The 20,426-nt window shown below is 36.4% G+C and overlaps 1 protein-coding gene across 1 annotated transcript in view; it reads left to right on the plus strand.

Annotated features, from left to right (window-relative positions):
* Positions 1–455: 455 nt before the first annotated feature.
* The window catches only part of LOC136042485 (galactose-3-O-sulfotransferase 2-like), a 52,585-nt gene continuing 32,614 nt past the window's right edge, over positions 456–20,426 (plus strand). The window contains exon 1 of the mRNA XM_065727454.1: positions 456–1,082. Coding sequence (XP_065583526.1) covers positions 598–1,082 — 485 coding nt within the window. The 5' untranslated portion in view covers positions 456–597. The remainder of the gene's footprint in view (positions 1,083–20,426) is intronic.

The following is a 20,426-nucleotide window of genomic DNA, read 5'->3' on the forward strand; positions in this document are numbered from 1 at the left end:
ACCTGTTGTTGTCTCTAGGTGCCCAAAAATAATCGCATTTGTCTTTATATTACCTGATGCACAATCAAAAAGCTAAGAATATTAATGAATTTAACTCCATCATTCTCTTGTTCATCAGGAATAGCATTAACTGAGCAGTATATCGTCATGTAAATCACCGATTATTTTCATTAACATTTACATTATGCTATTTGTATTCATGAAGTAATTCCCTTGAATAAGTAAAGGCGTGTTTATCAAAGAAAACTTTGTATGCTCTGAAGAACTTGAAACAGTAAGTAAGAGTAACTTTTTTTAAGATATAAATTTTTTACAAAATCACAAATTTGTAGTCATCACCCTAATCTAGCTTTTAAATAAAACAATAATAGATATTTTTACTGATAATGCATTGAACTTAAACGACCAAAGTGAATTCCTAATTAGTACAGTATTTACTCAAAAAGTGCTTTATTTTACAGGCTAGCATGGTTGTATTCACGTTGTGTAGACATAACGATCAAATCTGATTTCTTCTGTTTAGACTTGCATCATAGTCTAATAAATAGTAATCTTATTCATTTTGACATTTTGGTTCAAGAAGCATGGAATAAAACAATGACCAGGAGTCTAAAATTAGACAGTGCGATGCATTTTACAATTCTGCGAAATCCAGTAGATGCTTTTGAATCATTGTTTCACTACATTGATATGGCTAAATTTTATAATGTATCTTCTCTTCCTGAATTTATTAAAAAATTGAATAGCAGTGATCCAATTAGAAGTGACAGACTGTATGGTTTAGGAAGGAATCAATTAAGTTTTAATCTTGGACTGCCAGTTAAACACTTTGACAATATGGATATGATAAAAAAAAATTCAAAAGAGATTGAAAAACGGTTTGACCTGGTGATGATTTTTGAATACTTCGAGGAATCTTTGATTTTTCTGAAAAATTTGCTAGAAATACCTTTGATAAATGTTATGAGCACAAAAAGTAATGCTAGACATCAAGAGTCCAAGCACATCCTTACTGTTGGCGAAAAAGATATTTTATCGAAATGGCTGAAGGCTGATATTTATCTCTACCAACTGTTCAGAAGGTAATTGTTATTTATTAATGTCAAATTAAAGTAAAAAAAAAATTCATACCAAACTAACTGCACACATTAAGACATATCACGGGATGGGTTGAGTAAAATAATTATTCATTTTACAATCAATGCATAATTTCGTGAAAAATAACCATTTTTGAGGCTTTCAAATACCCTTCTTGTATTATTAATTTTTTTGTTTATGTTTCCCCGGGACAGTTTGCATGGAAGTCTCAGTGGTTAATTATTGAGATTTTATTGGTAATTTAAAGATCTAGTGTCTCATTTAGGAGTTGGAAGTAAATGGTTGACTGCAACAAAACCTGCTTTGGCTTTTTTCCAATCTTCCTCCATAAGTAATTCCCAATGAATGTCAGAAGAAACATTAAAATGCCCTATTTTTTCAAAATAGAGTAACTATTGTAGGATAAAAACTGTTAGAGGATGTGAGTACCCCTGAAAAAAAGGACCCAAAAATGAGCCAACAATAATTTTTCTTATTAGTTTGAAGTTGTACTAAAGGAAGTAATGCTTAATGTTAGTCTAGTGGTGATGGAAAAGTGAAAATAAATGTGTGTTTTCTCGAAAACAAGGCTCAACAAATGCCAAAAAGGCTAAGAGATGTTTTACCAGATGTTTTTATCGTAAAACTTTAATTTTTCGTGTGAAGCATATCCTAATGAATCAAAGAAAAAACAGAATTTTTTTTTGTGTGTTAATGGGGCCCAGAAAGGTTCTGAAAATAGGCCAAAAAGTTTTCTATAATCACAATGATAACTACATCTATAAGTTCCTAGGAAAACGGAGCTTTCAGGCGAAAAAAAAAGTGAAAGAGTAAGTGAAAGAGATAAGGCGAAAGAGTTTTTTAAAGGCACAGGCTTCAAAAAGGAGCAATTTTTTTTTATTGGCTTGAACTAAAATCTGGTGGATCTAAAGCAAAGGATATTTACTAAATTCTGCATTTTTATCTCGTAGAAAAGACTTTTATGGGGATCTATTTGGAACTTTCATGGGGTGTTTGATTGTCAAAAAAACCCCACTTGGTTTATAGGAAGGGGCTGAGGTATAGCAAAGGACAATGAGCTTGACTAGTATTTCAAAAAGGGATCTCTGGAATGTCTTGGGAAAACCATAGATAATGCAGTTGAAATATAAAACTATAAGAGGGGGGACAAGAAAAATCCAAATTTGGTGTTTGAGGGAGGAGCAGTCAAATGTACCTGTCTTTAACACGTCTAAGCTATTTTGCTCTCTAAACTCTATCCTTCTTTTATCAACCTCAACGTTTTTAAGCTATAAGTCCCTAGGAGACATATAACCTTCTTATAATTAATTAAAATGGTCAACCAACAAATTGTTTTGCGGCTCGGTGATCCAAAGTGCATATTCCTAATGTTTTGGGAATATGCCCCAGGAAAAAGTTGAAAATTTCTGTAAATTTTTGGAAGAGAAATGGCAAGTACAGCATGAATCTTGATTTGGGATTATCAGTAGGGTCTAGACATAATGGTCATAAATATGTTTAGAGCTTCTGGCTCTACAAGCCACTATGGTATACAATCAAATAAAGTTAAAATTACAATTTAAAGACCAAAATACAGTATATGTAGCAAGGTTATAAAAATAATGCGTCTCCATAGCCTCAAAAATGCATAAGATATTAAGTTGAATTTTAATAGATGCCCCCATTTATTCGTGGCCTTTTTGAACGGGTTTGTGACTGGTGCGGGCTGGTGCGTCAAGACAACTGTCAAGATGGCAGTGAGTTTTTTCTCACACAACACTCTTTTAAAAGCTAAAAAGGCATTAAAAGTTGAGCTTGCGATCAGTTATAGAATAATCAAATTTGAGAAGGACGATGATAACGTCTTAGATTTTTAGTTAAATATTTTGCTACAGTGGTTAAAGAGAAACGAATCATTCCAATATTTATAATTCTTTTGTGGAGTAACATACCTGTTATTGGTGTTACAGTTTCTGATTCTGTGGACTTGCAAGTGAATGAAATCACTGACGGGCTTACTCAGACAAAGGCGAATAAACAGAAAGTATCTGACTTTACCAGCCCCAACATAACTTCCAATCAACTCCAGCGGAACGCGAAGTTTGTCACAAAGCAGCGGAGTATAAAAATGTGAAAAATGTGATTCCTGACTGAAAAACTACGAAAGACTGCCTGCTCAACAAATCATTTTTATGCAAAAGAAACTATTTTAATTGTCACCAAGTTTGTCACAAAGCAGTGGAGTGTAAAAAGGTGACCTTGTGTTCAAAAAGTGGTTCCTCCAAGCACATCTCATCCCGTTAGAATCTGTGTTCCAAATAGATGTTTTATTTTACTTGTGTGGCTTCTGGCCACACCAGCTGCAGCGTAAAGTGTCCTTCAAATCTAGATAGTAAAAAAATGAATTTGTGATGTACACACCAGGTTTCTCTACTAAAGAGTACCAAGATGAGAGATTTGTTTCATGGAACATAAGCGGTTATTCCTTTAATAAACTATCAGTATTGGACGGTATGCTGCTGAATAGTCATTTAAAGTGTATTCAGGAACATTCCCACAAACGCCCTAGTCTTAGTCTATTGGATAAAAGTAGAGACTTTCGTACATTTTTCGTTCTCACAAAGCGTGTTCATTCCCAAAGTCGACTCTGTGATGGCCTGGCAACTATAGTTTCACTGAATCTTTAATAAAGTTTGTTTTGTTCTAATAAAACTTTTCTAGCAGCGATACTGTATTTGACCACTAATTATAAAAATGATGAATCGGAATGATTATTTGCACAAGCCTATGAGAAATTACATGCATAGACGATTACAAGATTAGACAAACATTTTCCAAGTTAATAATAAATTACATATTAGACAAATTCAAAAATTTACCACGCTCTAAGGTGTGCCAAAAAAGCATCAAACTCGAAAAATACAAATTGATACTCTATTACCCAATTGGTACAAAAAAAACTCTCCAAAGCTTGCTTTTATGCAAAGCGTTGATTGGAAAGATATATATCTTGGAAAGATAATGATCGTCCTAAGTCGGCTGTTTTGAATACTATTCGGTTTTATATGAAAAGATTTTCGGAAATGACCTAGCTAGTCACTGTGTACACATTGTCGAGTTGTATTTGCTTAGAGTTTCTGCTTCACCAATTTCCATCTAGAAATTCGTTGTCCCAAAACACGAAATTTTTTAATTCTCCTAGCTTTTGATATCCCCCACGGCTAAGTAGTAACATAAAAAAAAAATAAACGATAATATAGAAAATTATTTAAATTACTCTGACCCATTCATGGATATCCATCCTTTCAATTCAAGTTAAAGTTCAATAGGGTTTATTTTCAATGGAGTGCAAATTAAAAATAAATTACATCAAATAACATTACTCAGTCCATTTCTGAACTCCATTTCTAAACATAAAACGCAGCGTGGTCATTGCTCCTAATCTCATTAGCAGCCTGCACTGTCATCTAATCCAAGAAAACTACCAATTATCCCATTTCCCTTTGCCCCAGAGGAAACCGCCTCACCATCATTTCAAAATAAAATTTTAATTGTGTTTTTATCTATTTACATATAATTTATAATATTTTCTTTACAAATGTTTAACTAATATTATCCAATGCTAATAAACGATTTTTCACTTTTCTTTTAAATGACGTGAGGGAGGTTCACCTCTCAGTTCTTCTGGGAACATGTTCAATAACCTTGCACAAGTTATATTCCGAGCAAAATCCGATTGTACGGTCAGGTTGAAGGGTATTTGCAGGTTTGATGAATATCGGGTATTCACATAATACTGGTCTGAGATTGGTCGAAATAATATTTTGAATGAAGACCGGGAGCTGACCAGCTAGAAACTTGAACACAAAGTTCATGTGTGACTAATGATGCAGTAACTTTATTGGTGAATACTCTTGATTTTTTTAAATTAACTTCAAAATTCGTTCATGAATTGACTTGAACTTCTGCAGTTGAGATTTTCAATTTGATTGCCCCATCTTTGCACAGTATTTTAAAGGGATATTTTATTGTAAATAAGAACCTTGTATAGCAGGAACAGTGCTTTCTGCGGTAAAGTGTTCTTTAGTTTCTTTATTATTCAAAGATTCCGAGATATCTTTAGCTCTACTGCTTGAATTTGATGCAGGAATGACATATTCTCATCAAGCAGGAGTCCAAGATATTTTACACAAACCCTTTTCTGCCCAACTGATCCAACCTCTGGATTTTTCTATACCTCAAACCTCCAGATGGACACTTCTGGCCCGGCAAAAAAATAAAACGCAAGATTTATCAACGTTAATTACAAATTAGCTGGAATTCATCCAGATATATATCTTCTCGAGAACAACCCTAAGCTTAAAATTGAGCGCTATCTTCTCCATTTCACAGCAGCCTAGTATAGTATCATCTGCAAAAGCCACAAGGTCATCATTACATACAGGCGAAAAGAAGCTTCATCGTGATATAGCTTAAAGCAGCAAAGAATAGTGCGTGCCAGGTTTAATATTCAACAGAGATCGTTAACTTGAATCAGAAACAGTATTTGTCCTAATAATGACCTTTTGGGTACACCAAAATTGACGACTACATTTTTTCCTTGGTCTTCTCCCAAATAAATCTTGCAGTCCCTCAAGTACGATCTGAATCACTCCAGAGTTTAGCCTCTTATTTCTATATGGTCCAGTTTCCCGAGAAGAATAGGGTAGTACATACTATCAAATGATTTTCTTATATCAATCAGGATTGCTTTAGGCAGAAGGTCAGAATCCAGAACTTTGTTGATCCGTAGACTCAAGGTCGTTAGTGCATCTTGTGTGGACTGTCCTTGTTTTAATTCTAACTTTCTGTAAACATTCTGGAATTTTAAAGTTTTCACACAACCAGGCCAAAAACTCGACTTTAAAATCACAATTTAATCAGACCGGACATTGGGAATCTCAATGAATCAGACTGTAGGACACATTTCTTTGAATGCATATAATGTAAGCAGTGACTGATATATAAAGCATCAGGAGGCCAAGCTTCGCTTAGGTTCTGGCACTCGGCACCCAGAAGGCTTATAAATTATCGTGTTATTCTTTGGTTTTAGGTCTTGAAGTGGTAAATCAGCGATTTTAATTGAATCAAAATTCTTGCGTGAGTTTCATTGCCTCTTCTCCTTTACTCTTCGCAGAATGATACTTTTTAGGATTTGTTTTCGCGTGGAATTCGCTGTTGCCTCTCTTCTAACAGCAAATTTCTTTAAATGCGCGATGTGATCCTTGCTGTCACTCATCTTCTTATTGTCAATTTGGTTGTCTGTCATTATCATTTTTGATTCGTTGTGACGATTGTTATCACATTTTTCCAATCTTATATCCGGTTCTGCTTCATTTCCCTTCAAAATTACCTCAGAAATGTATTCCTGGCCTTCTCTTTAGCTGTTCGGATTCATTATTTGTCGTATGTATTTTTGCTTGACGTTATATATACCAAAAAACTGCTTTTCCAGCATATCCCCCGTCAGTATATTTTATATTTTATTTATACAAAGTAAGATGTAAAGAGGTCGAAACTTTAAGGAAGAATTAAAAGTAACAGCAAGAATTATAACTTCAAATTTTAAATTCAAATCAATTTTTAAGTCAAATCAATGATCAAAATTGAAAGTGACAATCTTTGGGACCCTTTAACGTTAAGTGTCTTACCTGTGGAGCCCTCGATTTGCCTAAAAAAAGACTAGCAAACAAAGGTGATTCATCCGTAAGTTAATACTTAAAACGACAATCAATATATACAAGCCTACCAAATGCTAGGCGTCAGTATCCAGCTTTGAAATCAGCTACACAGTTTTTTCCCAAAACTAACATATTGACATTTCTGATTACAAAAATAATTTAAACAGTTAACAAATTTAAGGAAGAATTAAAAGTAACAGCGAGAATTAGAACTTTAAATTTCAAATTCAAATCAATTTTCAAGTCAAATCAATGATCAAAATTGAAAGTGACCATATTTGGGAGCCTAGCAGAAAAGGTGATTCATCTGTAAGGTAATACTTAAAACGACAATCAATATATACAAGCCTACCAAATGCCAAGCGTCAGTATCCAGCTTTGAAATCGGCTACATAGTTTTTTCTTAAAACTAACATATTGACATTTCCGATTACAAAAATAATCAAAACAGTTCACAACTTTAAGGAAGAATTAAAAGTAACAGCGAGAATTAGAACTTCAAATTTGAAATTCAAATCAATTTTCAAATCAAATCAATGATCAAAATTGAAAGTGACCATCTTTGGGACCCTTTGACGTTATCTGTGTTCCCTGTGGAGCCCTCGATTTTCCTAAGAAAAGAGTAGCAGACAAAGGTGATTCATCTGTAAGTTAATACTTAAAACGACAATCAATATATACAAGCCTACCAAATGCCAAGCGTCAGTATCCAGCTTTGAAATCGGCTTTAAAAATAATCTAAACAGTTCACAACTTTAAGGAAGAAATAACAGTAACAGCGAGAATTGGAGCTTCAAATTTGAAATTCAAAGCAATTTTCAAATCAACTCAAGGATCAAAATTGAAAGTGACCCTCTTTGGGACCCTTTGACGTTATCTTTGTTCCCTGTAGAGCACTCGATTTTCTTAAGAAAAGAGTAGCAGACAAAGGTGACTCATCTGTAAGTTAATACTTAAAACGACAATCAATATATACAAGCCTACCAAATGCCAAGCGTCAGTATCCAGCTTTGAAATCGGCTACACAGTTTTTTCTTAAAACTTACATATTGACATTTCAGGTTACAAAAATAATTTAAACAGCTCACAACTTTAAGGAAGAATTTGTATTTATGCCAGGATGGATTTATAAAATCTAATGTGACTCCAAGACATCAAGAAGTGACTAACATTGTCTACAGTGAGAAGAGAAGCAGCAATGAGAATTAATATATACAAGCCTGCCTCTTAGCCCTGCCGGGCCCTCCCAATAACATCAAGAACAGGCTCATATTTTCTAGAATGCAGAATGCAAGCGACAATGAGAATCAATGTATACAAACCCACTACATAGTCTATTTGGAGCCTGGTTTCAAAATTGGCTATATAGTTTTCTTTCTTAAAACTGGCCTATTGACATTTCTAGCGACAAAAAATCTAAATGGATATAGGAAGAATTTTTATTTTTCCCAGTTCTGTTTTCTCGAATCTACAGTGACGCCAGAACATTAAGACGAACTTAAAACGCAAAACAACTTACTACTTTGGTTAGAAAACAACTTAGAACGCAGACAATACAAACAAACCTTATGTATGCCAAGTTATGGGGTGCAGCCTCGAAGTCACCTGCACTGATTTTTGTTAAGCCTGGGAAAATGATTTTTCTGGCGAGAAAAACTATCTAAAAAGGTCAAAACCTTGAAAAGGAATTTGTATTATTACCTGGGTGGTTGTAACGAATCCATGGTGAAACCATGACATCAAAAAGAGGTTCAAAAATCCTGCAGCTATAAGAAAAGTGAAAATAAAAATCGATATATGCAAGCCTACCACGAAACCATTCCGGGGTTCAGCCTCGAAATCGGCTGCACAGCTTTTTTCTTAAAACTGGCATATTGACACTTTTGGCCCTGATAGCCCATTTAAATAGGTCACAGCTTTAAGGGAGAATTAAAAGCGACACCAAGAATCGGAAACTGTCAAAAATTAAAGCAACAAATCTTTTGGACCTTTCAACATTATATATGTTGGCGGTGAAGACCTCCATTTTTCGAGAAAATACATATATACAAGCCATTTTTGTAGCCGTGAAGGACCAAGCCCATAACTGAAGGACATATAAGATATGGATATGCACGAACCTTTTGTGGCCCAAAGTGGGTGAATTAAAAACAAGGTAAAGCACGGCACACTGACGTGAAGAAAAAGGAAACTGTTGTAAGGACTCTTACGAGTTTTTAAGCTCCTAGAAAATCTCGAATGGTCAATTACCTGCTTATATGAACCACATTTGTCACTTTTTGAATGATTTTTCTTGACTTTGTGGCTGAGGGACATCCCAACTGTTCCTCTTCTTCAACTGGCTAATTTTCACTTTGGAGTTGTTTTTTCCACTTATAAATGTTCATCAGAGTCACAACAATTTTGCCATGCATTGAATTGAACATTTCATGTGACACTTTGGACTTTTTTGTAAGTTAAAACAAAACTATATTTTAACGAGCTGTTTGACATGATTCTCAAACCAACCTTTAGCTGAATTATCATGTTAATTTTCTATTTTAAGTCAGGAATTGGCACAAGAATGATTTGAATTTAGTTTAAAATTGAAGCGTGAATTTGAATCTGTCTTCTTGTTTATCTTTCCCAAAATCATACCTTTTTTGAGGATTTATATTATCATGGGATTCAATATGATTTTCACCATTGACTCGCTTTTCACAGCAGATTCCCTTAACAGTTTGATATGACGCTCCCTGTCCCTTGTTCTAACTGCAGATTTTTGGGGGTAATGGTTGCCAATTTCTTGTTGCACCCCATAGTGTATCAGGCTTGTAGGGCTATGGGGGGAGGGTGTCCTAGTCCTTGAGTTTGCGTGGGCTGGGACTGGTAACGATGCCCAAGAGCCTTCCAAGTAAGGTACCAGAACGACAGGACAGCATCATTGATTAAGAAGGTCGTGACCTGACTGGAGCAGGCTTATATTGCCCTCACCCCAGGAGACGCACTATCGAGCAGAAATATTTTCTACTGAGAATGTGACTGTCAGGTCACCGGAGAAGCTGATGGACTGTTGTTGGCCTGCAATCATTTCCTCACTAAAGAGAAAACTAAAGTGACCAAGAACAACTTCAAGGAGGTATTTCCAGGTGGCAACTGACCCAGAACTGGCACCTAAAGTGGAGAAGTGGAACTTCCGACTCCGCATTGGAGCTATGGGACACATGCTCTTCTAACCCCTCTTCAAAAAATCCTATGGAGCCCACCCCAACAACAGACGGAGTAAGATCTTCCAGCTCAGGCTAAATTAAAATGATGCCATAGTATGAGCAGAGAGAAATATCTCGTCGGGAGAAATATCATGGGGAAAGTCAGAGGAGCTGAACTAAATTGAAACAATGAGGTGAGCACCACCCCTAGACCGTGTATGTATCATTCATAAGATTTGGATATTTGGAAGTTGTCTAAATATGGTTCTAGGGATGTAGTTGCTGTTATAATGAAAAATATGATTGGCCATGGACTTTTGTCATTTAGCTCAGTTTACATAGTATATCGCTATAAGCCATCACCAATGAAAGTAATTGAACTAGTAGAATGCTCTAAAGTTGAGTAGATCACCCTAATTCTCTTATGTGATGTGAATAAACATCACACATTATGGTGAAGCGCCGACATAACTGGAAGGGGACTTAGTTTCTGGGTTGCCTAGCAGGAGAAGGCCTTTCTTGGTCCAATCTGGGCTTCAACCCTTCTTTTATATGAAGAGGAAGAAGGGAGGTTTTAAATCTTATAATAATCTCTCCACAACGTGAGAGACTGGTAAAAAATTTGCATGTTAGCGATCTCCCGTTTTTTTCTGTTCATCAAATAATAAGATTCATATTAGATATTGTGTAACGACAAAGGAAACTTCTTAGGGATATAAAGAAAACAAATTGGCGCACCAATAACAAAGTCATAGCCCAAAAACTTGCCAACCTGCCTCCCAGACATTAAAAATAGATATATTGCAACGACAGAGGAAACTTCTTAGGGATATAAAGAAAACAAATTTTCACACCAATAACAAAGTTGTAGCCAAAAACTTGCCAATTTGCCTCATAGCTTTTAAATAACAGAATAGGATCTAGACCAGGAGGCAGAAAGGCTCGGAATTCGTAATTAAGTCGAAAAAGAAAAGGCTAGGTCTGGGTCAGTTGCCATCTTGAGATAGGTCTTACTCTCCTTTAAGTTGTTCTTGGTCACTTGAGTTTTCTCTTCAGTGAGGAAACGATTGCAGGCCACAAACAGCCTATCAGCTTTTCCGGTGACCTGACTGTTTTTCTGATCGATGAAAATATTTCTACTCGATGGTGCGTCTCCTATGGTGAAGGCAACAAAAACCTGCCCCAACCTGTTCACGACCTTCTTAATTTATGATGTTGCATTCTCATTCTGGTACCTCACTTTCATAATATCCTCTTCCAATCTCATGTTGGCGATATTAGGACTAAAGTCTTAACTGCCTTCCTTAATTTTGGCCTTAACGACTTCCGTCTACTGGCATATTTTATTTTCTTGGAGGGGTTCATAGTCGCCCTTTTTTACCCCTACGGGTGCCAATTTAGCCACTTCAGAAAAGCCCCTCTTTCCTCCCGGTACCCTTAGAGTCGCTTTCCTTTCCTTTTCTACCTTAGGAAGCCATTTTACTGGAGCTTTCTCCGGGGTCGTATTTTGAGACGGGTTGCCCCATCTTATGGGTCAAGCCCGTCTCAATGGCCAGGGATGTTTACGGTACTCCACTCTGGGCACTTCTTCTCAGCCATTCTCTCTGGTTTGTCATCATATGCTTATTGGATGCATGTGAGATTGTTCACTGTCTGACGGGGTAGCCACTTGATTGGCGGATTCAAAGGGGGGCCTGCTGGACTGGACCCTCTTTTAAAAGTTGTCTAGGATATGGAAAAACTGAGTTTTGTCCCCTTCGCCCTTTCTCTATAATTGTACTTCGGAATTTCACTATGATTCAGGCCCTCTCATAACTTACGTCGACCTACATCCTTCCATTCTTCTGCAGTGCTCCTTGGTCACTACATCAATTGCCAACGAAGGGTCGAGGATCCCTCAAAGCTGGGGGGTAGTTTGTCTTGGCAGCATAGGGCACTCATTAAAGGTTATGAGGGTGGGATTGGCAAAGAGAGATGACACCAGTCCAAGGATGTTACTAATAACACAACCCTCAGTTTCCGACTCTCTGTCATTCCCAATCATTTTGGCTTCAGGGTTAGAGATGTCTCCGTCACCCATCTCCCTCCCTGGCTCCAGAGCTGAGAGTTTACTTGGAAGGCTCTTAGACATCGTCACCAGTCCCAGCCCACGAACACTCCAAGACTAGGGCACCCTCCCCCAGAGCCCACTACAAGCCTAATACATTCAAGGGTGCCACAAGAATGTGGCCACCATTACCCCCAAAAATCTGCAGTTAGAAAATAAGAGACAGGGAGGGTCACGTCAAACTGTTAACGGAATCTGATGTAAGAAGAGAGGCAATAGCGACAATCATATTGAATCCCATGATAATATAAACCCTCAAAAAAAGGTATGATTCTGGGAAGGATAAACAAGAAGGAGGAATCAAATTCGCGCAGCAATATTAAATTATATTCAAATCACTGATGTGCCAATTCTTGACTTAAAAAACAAAATAGATATGATAGTTCAGCTAAAGCGTGGTTTGAGAATTACGTATAGGTCTGCTGCCTGCCAAGTATAAAGATCCCTGATATTATATATATCAGCCACTGCTTACGTAACATCCAATTGAAGTAGTGTGTCCTATCGTTTGATTCGTTGAGACTACCGGTGTCCAGTTTGATTAAGCTGTGATTTGAAATTCAAATTCCAGGCCTGGTTTAGTGAGGTTGTGTTTGTTGGTTTTGTCATGCATAAGGCTATTTCAAACAACTCGTTAAAATTTAGTTTTGTTTTAACTTGCAAAAAAGTCTAAAGTGGCTTATAAAATGTTCAATTCAATACATGGTAAAATTGTTGTGACTCTGATGTTGTGACTCTGATTTATAAGTGGAACAAGCGACTTTAAAGTGAAAATTATCCAGTTGAAGAAGAAGAACAGTTGGGATGTCTTTCATCCTCAAAGTCATGAGAAAACATTCAAAAAGTGACGAATATGGTTCATACAACCAGGTGATTGACCACTAAAGACTTTCTAGGGGCTTAAAAACTCAATAGTCGTACAACAGTTTCTCACTTCTTCACGGCAGTGTGCCGTGCCTTATTTCGTTTTTAATTCACCCACATTGGGCCAAAAAAGGTTCGTGCATATCAACATCTTTTTTGTCCTTCAGTCATGGGCCTGGTCCTTCACGGCTACGCAGCAGGCTTGTATATATATATTTCCTTGAAATATGGAAGGCTTCAACGGGAACATATATGATGTTGAAGGGTCCAAATGACTTGTCACTTTAATTTTTTACTCTTTCTGATTCTCGTTGTTGCTTGTATTTCTTCCTTAAAGTTGTGACCTATTTAGATGGGTTTTCAGGGCCAAAAGTGTCAATATGCCAGTTTTGAGAAAAAAGCTGTGTAGCCGATTTAGAGGCTGAACCTCGGAATGGCTCCCTGGTAGGCTCGTAAATATCGATTCTTATTTTCACTTGTCTCCGGAATTCAGGATTTTTGAGCCTCTTTTTGACGTCATGGTGTCACCATGGATTGCTTACAACTACCCAGGTAAAAATGCTAATTATATTTTGAAGTTTTGTCCTTTTTAGATAGTTTTTCTGGTAAAAAATCTTATATTACCAGTCTTAACAAGAATCAGTACAGGCGACCTCGAGGCTGGGCCCCATAACTCTGTATACATCAGGCTTGTACATATTGTCTTCGCTTTCACTTGTTTTCTAACCGCAGCCTCGCCCTGGTGTCCTTGCGTCACTGTAGATTCGATACAACAACACTGGGAAAAATTAAAATTCTTCCTAAATCTGTCTAGATTTTTGTAGCTAGAAATGTCAATATGTCAGTCTTAACAAAAAACAAAAAACACTTTTTAGCCAATTTTGAGACCAGGCTCCAAGTAGACTACGCAGTAGGTTTGTATATATTGATTCTCATCGTCGCTTGTATTCTACCCGCGGACAATATGTGCCTCTTCTTGTTGTTATTGGGAGGGCCTGGCAGGGCTAAGAGGCAGGCTTATATATATTGATTCTCATTGCTGCTTCTCTTCTAACTGTAAACAATGTTAGCCACTTGTTGATGTCTTGGAGTCACCATAGATTTTATAAGACCATCGAGGCATAAATACAAATTCTTCCTTAAAGTTGTGAACAATTTGAATTATTTTTGTAATCGGCAATGTCAATATGTTAGTTTTAAGAAAAAAAACTGTGTAGCCGATTTCAAAGCTGGATACTGACGCTTGGCATTTGGTAGGCTTGTATATATTGATTGTCGTTTTAAGTGTTAACTTACTGATGAACACCTTTGTTTGCTACTCTTTTCTTGGGATAATCAAGGGCTCCCCCGGTGAACACATAGAAAATAGGAATGCCCTAAATAAAGATTACTTTTACCCTCAGTACGATCCAGCGGAGCTATTCCAGTATCATTTTAAACATCAGAGGAAGGGTAAAGCCGAAGAGAGAAGAAAAGTAGCCTTCACTGCCCTTTGAAGTGAACAAAGAAGAGATTTATTAGTACTACCCCAGACAGAATAGCAGTAAGAAAGGTAAGGATAAATAAAAGTATAATAAAGAAAAACCATAGCATCTGGAGGAAGAAATGAGTTAACCCTTTGCAACATTGAAGATTGGCGGAGGATGATGGAACGGATGTGAGTTTTATGCAGTTTAAGAAAAAGAAAACAGTCAAGATACACACTGAGAAGTTTCAGCATAGTAGCTTGTGGTATAATATTGGTCCCAAAATTCAGGGTAATTGGCTCCTGTTCGTCTGTCATACAGTATGGGGCCCTGAATATGACAATGGCAATCTTCCAGCTGTTAAGATCCCTACGTATTTGACCAGCCCTATTCCTTTACTTTATCAAGAACACCTTGAGGTATGGAAGTGGCAGATGGTAGGTTCGTTGCAGCAATAAAAAGTTACTGTCATCAGAAAAAAAACAGGTTGAATATTGGGATGAACACCATTAACAAGATCATTCATTTAAATTAAAAACAAAAGCGGTCCCAGAAAAAAGCCTTGTGGAACACCTATTAATGTAGGCAAAATCGAGGAAGAAGTATCATTAACCAAAACATACTGAGATCTCCCTGACATATAAGACCTTAGCCATTCTAGTGGGACTCCATGCACTCCAAATAAAGATAATTCAGAAAAAATATCAGAGTGGTCAACCATATCAAAGTCCTTTGAAAAGTCAGGAAATATACCCAAATCACACAATCCCTTGTCCAGATTAACACGCACAAACTCTGTTGCATCTGAAAGCACATAGAAGGTAGAAAAGAGGGACTAAAACCATAGTGATGGTTAGTTATGAAAAAATTTCCTGCAGTCGTATTAGTACTAAATACAAATGAAGAGAGTCTACAATACACTACCTTTTCAACAACCTTAGACATGACGGGAAGAAGAGAAATAGGTCTATAGCTTGAAATTAGAGATGAATCACCTTTTTTATGCAAAGGATCAACAGTAGCAACTTTAAATAAATGAGGAAAAACACCAGAGAAAAGAGAGAGGCTAGTTAAGTATGAGATGGGGTTGGATACAAACTGACCAATATTCTTATGGACATTATTACTCAAACCAAAACTATCAACTGAATGGCTGCTTGGATGTTGAGAAATAATACAAAAAGTCTCAGTAGCACTGCGTGGGGAAAGGAAAAAAGTATTTTCTGCCAAGGGAAAACAACTTACTCTACTCTGGGGTGGAATGAGAACTGAAGAAAGTGAGATGAAATAGGAATTGAGGGCACTCACAGTGGATATCTTGTCCACAATTGATTAATCGCCTTTTCTATAAAAACAAGGGGAAGATTGTTTGAGTTTTTTGCAGAAAAAGCTTCATTAACTATAGTCCAAATCTTGCGTAAATTTCCCTTACACTCATTAATTTGATGCGAAAAATACAGTTTTTCTGCTGCACAGACTGAAGAATTGACCCCATTTTTGTAATGTGTATGCTTCATAAGACCATCCTGTGTCTTACTTTTACATGCATCCTTGAACAAAGACACCTTCATATGGGTTGCATTGATCAGACCTCTTGACATCCATGGGCATTTGGGCGTAGAATTCCTTGGCCTCTTCCTAAGAACAAAATGATTATCCAACATAGTTCCTATATGACACAAAAATAATCTAGTGGCACATTCAGTATCATTAGCTTCAAGAACACTAGACCAATCATTACTTTGAAGACTGTGTATCAAGCTAGAAATTTTGTTATCTGTTAAAGTTCAAAAAGAAGACTTACCCTTCCCATCTACACTAATCTCTGTTTTAGGCAAAAATAGGGATAGATAAATAGGGAAGGGATCAGAAAGATTAGTGAAAACAAAACCAGATGTAAACAACTTCAAATTAGGATAATGACAAATGAAAATATTATCCATTAAACTGGCAGAATGCCTTATAGGATCAACACGAGAAGAACAAAAAGTTGAAGGAAGTAACCCAGAAGAAGAAAGCATATCAAAAAGATGGCCACATTAATCAACTGATCTAATATTTAACATATTATATGAAAATCTCCCAAAACACAAATCCGTTTCTTAGAAAAAGTCCCCATACCAGAAGGCTGATCAAGCAAACCACAGAACAGATGTCTTTGAAAAGAAAGGGGCTTATAAGACAAACAAACAGTATGACATGCAAACTGGCTTTTCAGATCAACAACAAGAGAATAAACTGTCTTACTATTAGACAGCACTGATATAAACAAGGATTCAAGGTCATATCGTCTACTAAATTCAATATCAGATTTTAAAATAAAGAAACGCCCCCAGAACACTTTGTTACCATTCTAGGGACACGAATAGCAATAAAACCATGCATATCATAAGCTGTTAAATTTTTACCGTGAGTTAGCCATGTTTCTGTTGAGCTTATGACATCAAAAGGGCGAGAATTATCAGACCACAAATACAATTTCAGAAAATTAACTGAAAATTAAATTAGAATATTTTAATGACAATAATCAATAGTTGTGTGATAAATGCAACTGGAATTAACCACAGATTAAAGAAAAGGTTCAAATGTGTGTACCTCTTGTTTAACAGCATTACTTGGCTGCTCAACGATAACTGAATTAAGAATAGAAGAATTCAAAAGAAAAGAAAAATCACCCAGATATAATACACATGACAAATGTATACAATATCCTTACAAATAAACACAATATCCTTGCAATCTGTACAAGCAAGTTGAAGTAGCAGAGGGTGGATCAAAAGGAAAAACATACAGGCAACAGAGGAGAAAACATCTGCAAGAACAAAGAACAATAACAAAATACAAAGTTCAAGGGAAAAATAATAGCAAATAAGTACAAGAACAAAGGCAAAAACAAAATAAAGAAAACGGCAAAACAACAAAGAAGCAACTGGATGCAAACCATTTACATGAATAATGTAAAACAAAATAAATACAAATATGAGAAAAACTATTAAATCAAAAATGAAGTTACAAAACAGAACTTGAAGAAAAGAAATGGTTTATTTCAGTCCTGACAGGGGCTTGGGTGGAGCTGTAGTTGGCTAATAGAGAATATCAAATTGAAACGCCTCCTTGACAGTAATCACTTTACCATCAGAAAGCGTGAGAATCAGAAGGTGAGTATTTCTCCTCTACTAGACAATGTAGACCTTTTCCCGAGCTTGGATTTAGCATATTTAAGTAGCTGAGGTCTAGGCTTTGTGAGTAACTCAGAATTAAAGACTCCACTACCTTGCAAACCTTCCCTATCTCTAAGAAAAAAGATGGTGCATTCTAGGACTACCAAATTCCACAACAAATGAGTGAGGTTTCAAACCTGAACCTTGTTTTCCAATCCTTCGAACAGAAACTATGTCAATCAGAGTCACAGGACTACCAGGAAATCTAGTACTGCGAAATCCATGGAATTTGCTTTCAGAAGATTCTGGATAAGGTCTTCTTTGAAACCAAATAGGACCAGCTGATCTGAAATTTTCATTTGGGTAAACTGATCACTCAGATGATCAACATTGAATTGAGTTGGTTTCAGAGATTTTTGCAGCTGATGCAAACCTGAGTCAAATAAATTAAGACATGATTCAAGCTTTGACATCTTCAAATCATATTTATTAAGTGATTTTTCATCAAGCATATCAAAATCCATTTTCAGGCTAGTATATACGTCTTGTTTAATGATCTTTTTACTGTCATGTAAACATATAAACTGCAATTAGGATATTGAGAGAAACAGTGTAATTAGGATATTATAACAGGTGACTAGGGATTAGTAAATATACAAATAGCTTGGTAGGTAAAGGCGAATTAGGTTTATTATTATTATTATTATTTAATGGAAAACCTGTCATTCAAAGGAAGGAAAATACGGAGCAAAAAACGAAAGAAACAGGAAGAAATACATACTAAGCACAAAAACAAATACTTACGGAAAATACAACAAATACATTTTAACTACTAGGCCAGTACCGACGACAAAGGATGGTTCGACTTCGGCAAAAGGGAATTATAAGCAGGAAATTGCTTTTCCACAGCTTTATTGGGCTGAGCGATGCTGATTTTTAAGTAGATAAGAGTTGTAGGTCCAAGGGGGAAAACGTAAAACACATTTTGTGAACCGGAAGGAACCTGAACGAATTTTGATTTTTCAGATTTTGGTGAGCATTTTCCAAAACGGTGATATGTACAGATAATGTGGTAGAGTGTCAGAGTGTTTGAAAAGTTTTGAGGCGGCAGTTTGTTTTCCTTAAGAAGTTTCAAGTCAGTGAACATGTTTGGGCTTTGGAAAAAAATTGTGTGATGCCTTGGGTGTGGGCGATGTAGGGGGCTCATTTACAAAGTGCAGCTAAGGTAGGGAAAGAAAGTTATTAGGTAAGATTAGCTTAGGTTAAATGCGGGAGGATGGTTTTGGGGTCGAGGATATGAGGGACCAAATAAGTACGCAGATTAGCTGAAAATATTTTACAGGACAAGGAAATACAGGCAAGGCTGGCCCAAAACTTGCTTTGACCTTCACGGGGTCCTTATTGTCGGTCGAAGGAAATTTGGGATGAAGTTTTATTTTAAGGTTAGTTTGAATAAAATGAAGGTATTAATTGAAATGAAGTCTGATAGTTCGCCACTGAACCAAAGACGATAGTTTATCAAAGATACGTTCTTTTTCTGTTCTACGTGTGCAGGTTTACATGAGAGTGTATATCAGTTTATTTATGAATGTGTAGAGCTGAGTGATTGGAGATTTTAAGTGTTTGGTAGATTTTCTTGAGTGGCTGGTTAAAGTATTTGTGGATGAGTGGTTTATGTGTATCAGAAGATAACAGTATTCTTTCGTCTCGTGATGAATAATAGAGCTAGGTTTTCTGTAGGATTGAGTTAGGATGTGCATAATTTCTATGTAATTGTACTTTGTTTTAAATTTTTGCCATTGCCTATAGGCTCTAAGTACAAATAAATTCAATTCTATTCTGTAGTTCATGCTAGTTTTCTTAGACATAAATGACGTGCAAAGACAAGCAAAACAAAATCAGACACACAGGCACTGAGAGAGTAACTAAATAACACACAAAGATTCAGAGATAAAATCACACAAAGACAGACACAGAGACCGGCAAAGACTTAGTCAGACATAAAGGCACTGAGAAGGAGACAAAAACAGACAAAAACACACAGAGTCTGAGAAACAAAACCACAGAGACAAACACAGAGACAGGCAAAGACACAGTCAAACACACAGATACTGAGAGGGAAAGGGACAAAAAACTCAAACACAACGAGTTAGACGAACAAACAAAGATGCAGAGAGAAGGCACATTCCCAGTCAAACACACACGCACATAGAGAGAAAACACATACAAACAAACAAACAGAGTCAGACACATAAATACACAAATACAGAGACAGAGACAGTTAAACACACAGAAGATACAAAAACACTGAAAGGGGAGAGAAAAAACACAAACAAACACACAGAGTCAGACACACAAACACTGTCAGACAAACAAGCACGGAAAGCAAGAGAGTGAGACAAACAATACCCAAAAACACGCAGAATCAGACACACTAAAATATAAACAGAGACAGGTAAAAACAAATATAGACATACAGGACTGGATAGAGAGAGAGAGAGAGAGACATCAACACACAGAATCAGATTAACTAGATCAGTCACAGATACAGGCACAAACAAATTTAGACATAAAGGCGAGGAGAGAGAGACGAAAAAACAAACAGACTTAAAGAGTCGGGGAAAAAAAAGAAAAAGACACAGAGACAAACAAACACAAGGTCACACATAAAGGCATTGAAAGAGAGAGAGAGAGAGAGAGAGAGAGAGAGAGAGAGAGAAAAGAGACAGAGATATATAGAGAGAAAAGACACATACACAATAACAAACAGAGTAAGACACATAAATACACAAAGACAGAGACAGAGACAGTTAAACACACATCAGATACAAAAATACTGAAAG

Source organism: Artemia franciscana, unplaced genomic scaffold (assembly GCF_032884065.1).
Source record: "Artemia franciscana unplaced genomic scaffold, ASM3288406v1 Scaffold_1362, whole genome shotgun sequence".
NCBI lineage: Eukaryota > Metazoa > Arthropoda > Branchiopoda > Anostraca > Artemiidae > Artemia > Artemia franciscana.